The following is a 2,866-nucleotide window of genomic DNA, read 5'->3' as shown; positions in this document are numbered from 1 at the left end:
CGTCACGTTCTGACCTTTAAACGGATTCATCAGAAATAGAAGCTAAAGCAAGACGAAAGTCATGTATACGTACCCGTCTTCTCGCGCAGAAACTGCATGATCCGCTTGGGTTTCGAACCCGACGCTTGCAACACGTCCACGAACGCAAGTAGCATTGAAACCTCGACACGCCGCACCGACGAATGGTTCTCGTACACAGCTCGGTCGACGCGATGATTATGGCTGATGCTGTAGCCAGTAACGCGCACCATGAATTTCTGCTTATCTCTGTTCCACGTCACAGCAGCCTTGATATCCGCCTTGCACTCAGTCGATTTGCCGAAGTAGCTCTTTCGTTGACCAGTACTGCGACTTTTTCGACGCCATCCGTGCGTGCAGATAAGTTTTATCCAATAGGTTTTGAATTCATCTGGGATAAGCGAGGGCGGTGAATCGGACGTCTCTCCTGATGTGTTGTCAGCAATAGCTCTGATCTCCGTGTTACGACGGGCCACCGACGTCGAACTACGGAGTCGAAAGAGCTGGTGTGTCCTCTCCTGATACTCGCCCATGTAGCTGTTGAATGCGTCCCAGTTTTCATGCCATTCCTGGTCGATTGGTGAGGCCTCCCACACGCTGGCGGATGGCACGTGCGCCTCTGGTTCGCTTTCACTCATAGACCGTCTCCTGTGCGGTTACAATATCTCTTAGCAACAATAACAACCAACACAAGCGCAATAACTTAACGTACACAAATAGCGACCCAAGGTCGACTTGAGGCCTAGACGCGCGAAAATCCAAATGAGCGGCTCCAAATGAGCGGCTCTGAACGTGTTGCGGAGGGACCTAAAGGGGGGTGTCTGATTTCAGATTTTTGAAATTTTAAAATATCTGGTAATATATCAAGGTAATTTACCGATTGGGTACCGTAAAAGTCCTTTTAGGTGCGATCTCACTCAGTGCCTCTACTGTATTCACTCTATAAAAAATGCTAACTTAAGAAAAACTGAGCTACTATTGATATTTGATCTTGACGAATAGAACTATAACTATCAAAAAAAGTCATATGATATTTGGCTACCAAACAAACAGAGTTAAAAACTTCGTTTTGAAGTGCGAACAAATCATCATTTGGCTATCGCACACTGAGTTTTGCCAAATGCACCTCGCGGGATATGGCCGATAAATCTCACAACAACCTGCTCATCGACCGCACAATTGGACAAAACAACAGTGGCGCTGTATTTACAGATCCTGCAGTGATCGTGCGCAATGCACGAGTGGATTCATCTGCTTGGCAGCAAGAAAGGCAGGCGCAACAATAGTGCGACACTGCCTTGTCGGCTCAATCTGCCGAGTTGTTCGCCATTCTCGGCGGGTTTGAAGTATCTGGACTTCGACGCATTATCTCGCGAAGTTTAAGATCTACGATACAGACAACAGCTTGGGAGCAACAGAAGAAAGCCGAGCAGTTCTGCAATTGCTGTTTGAACGCATCTTTAGTGCGCACGAACTCCGCTTCTCGGCCGTCCTCGGCCGTGATTGCCAATCCACTTGCAAAGGGTGGTCCAGTAATTACGACCGCATCAAGGAATGCAACATCCGGGGCTGCCGGAACCTTGCCATCGGCAATGCCGATGGCAAGGTGCCGATTCGGCAGACCATTGTGCGCGGCACACGAATCCTCGGGCGTAGGCAAGGTCAGAATATGAGCCAGGACTTCCCGTGTTGTTAAGGGGTTAGCCAGGTCCCTTTAACAACCTAGGCTATCCGGGTGATGGGGCTACCACAAGCAAAGGGGTCACCTCCGGCCCCGACGTCTCGCTACGTTATCCTTCTTAAAAACGAAGAGATGACATTCTGGATCGAGGATCAACGAACCAAAATCAATGGCACGTTTCCGCTCGTTCAACGGGTCGATCCGACTACATAACAGCTACCAACGCTACAGCGTCTGATGCCGTGAATGTAAATGACGGAGCTAACCTGAAAGCGGTCATAAAAGATTAAATTACCTGTAGTCAGCGCCAATTGTTTCTGCTACACAGTGGTGCTCTTCAACTGATTTTACTGCCAAAACCGAGTGACAATTGATCTTGATCAGACTCTGATTTCAGAGATCTTCGATTCGAGAATGATACATCGTGCAAGTACATGTATTAATAGTAGACGATTCGTTTACAATCATGTCTGCGTTGACATATTAGCTTGGACACTTTGAGCACACACACACACACGCACGAACACTTCTAAGCTGACGGAGCTCTTTAAATTGAATAAGTTTCAGTTTTGCGGCATTCAAATTGGTTATTGGATTCCAATAGTTTCTGTGATTGGAATCCAATCACAGAAACTTGCTGACGCGAAAAAGTGTCCCAGCGAGCTCTTTGAGTTGGCGTGTAGTGGTGGCACAATCACTGGGGTTGTCGGAAGGAACAGCGCCATCAGTAATGGCGGGCCGCCATTGGCGGCACCGCTTTGAGCGGTCTGATTAGGAAGAAAACCCGGAATGTATCTGTTTATGCTATATGATAGGTTTGAACCTTCACTCCTTCTTTCTCAGCCAATAATAAGCGTGCTCGGGTGACAACTCAATAAAAGAAACGAAACAGAAGAGCGAAGAAGCAGCGAGCCACGAGCAGTACGCTTCCGATCGGAGTATCCCCAACGCACCCGAGAGCCCCACACAGTCCCTGTCGATTCCAAGCACCATGACGGCCCACGTGGACACGAACAAGAACGTCAATTGGATGGACTCACGTGGCTTCTGGACATTTTACATCATGCTATTGGCCTCGTTGTACATGGCAATGCCCATCGCCTTCCCTACCCACGGCGATGCCCTCACTGCAGTGAATGTCATCCACGGCGTGGTATGTAGCCTGCT

General features: G+C 48.6%; 1 protein-coding gene across 1 annotated transcript; it reads right to left on the bottom strand.

Moving 5' to 3' along the window:
• Positions 1–1,324: 1,324 nt before the first annotated feature.
• Positions 1,325–2,797, bottom strand: PITG_17064 (uncharacterized protein; the record flags this gene model as incomplete). The annotated part of the gene is made up of 4 exons (XM_002896926.1): positions 1,325–1,698; positions 1,861–1,904; positions 2,342–2,503; positions 2,760–2,797. 4 exons carry the CDS (start codon positions 2,795–2,797, stop codon positions 1,325–1,327), a joined length of 618 nt encoding a protein of 205 aa, XP_002896972.1.
• Positions 2,798–2,866: the final 69 nt, after the last annotated feature.

The sequence above is a fragment of the Phytophthora infestans genome, genomic scaffold, assembly GCF_000142945.1.
Source record: "Phytophthora infestans T30-4 supercont1.50 genomic scaffold, whole genome shotgun sequence".
NCBI lineage: Eukaryota > Oomycota > Peronosporomycetes > Peronosporales > Peronosporaceae > Phytophthora > Phytophthora infestans.
Note: the sequence above shows the minus strand (reverse complement) of the source record. Positions and strands in the feature narration are given on the sequence as shown.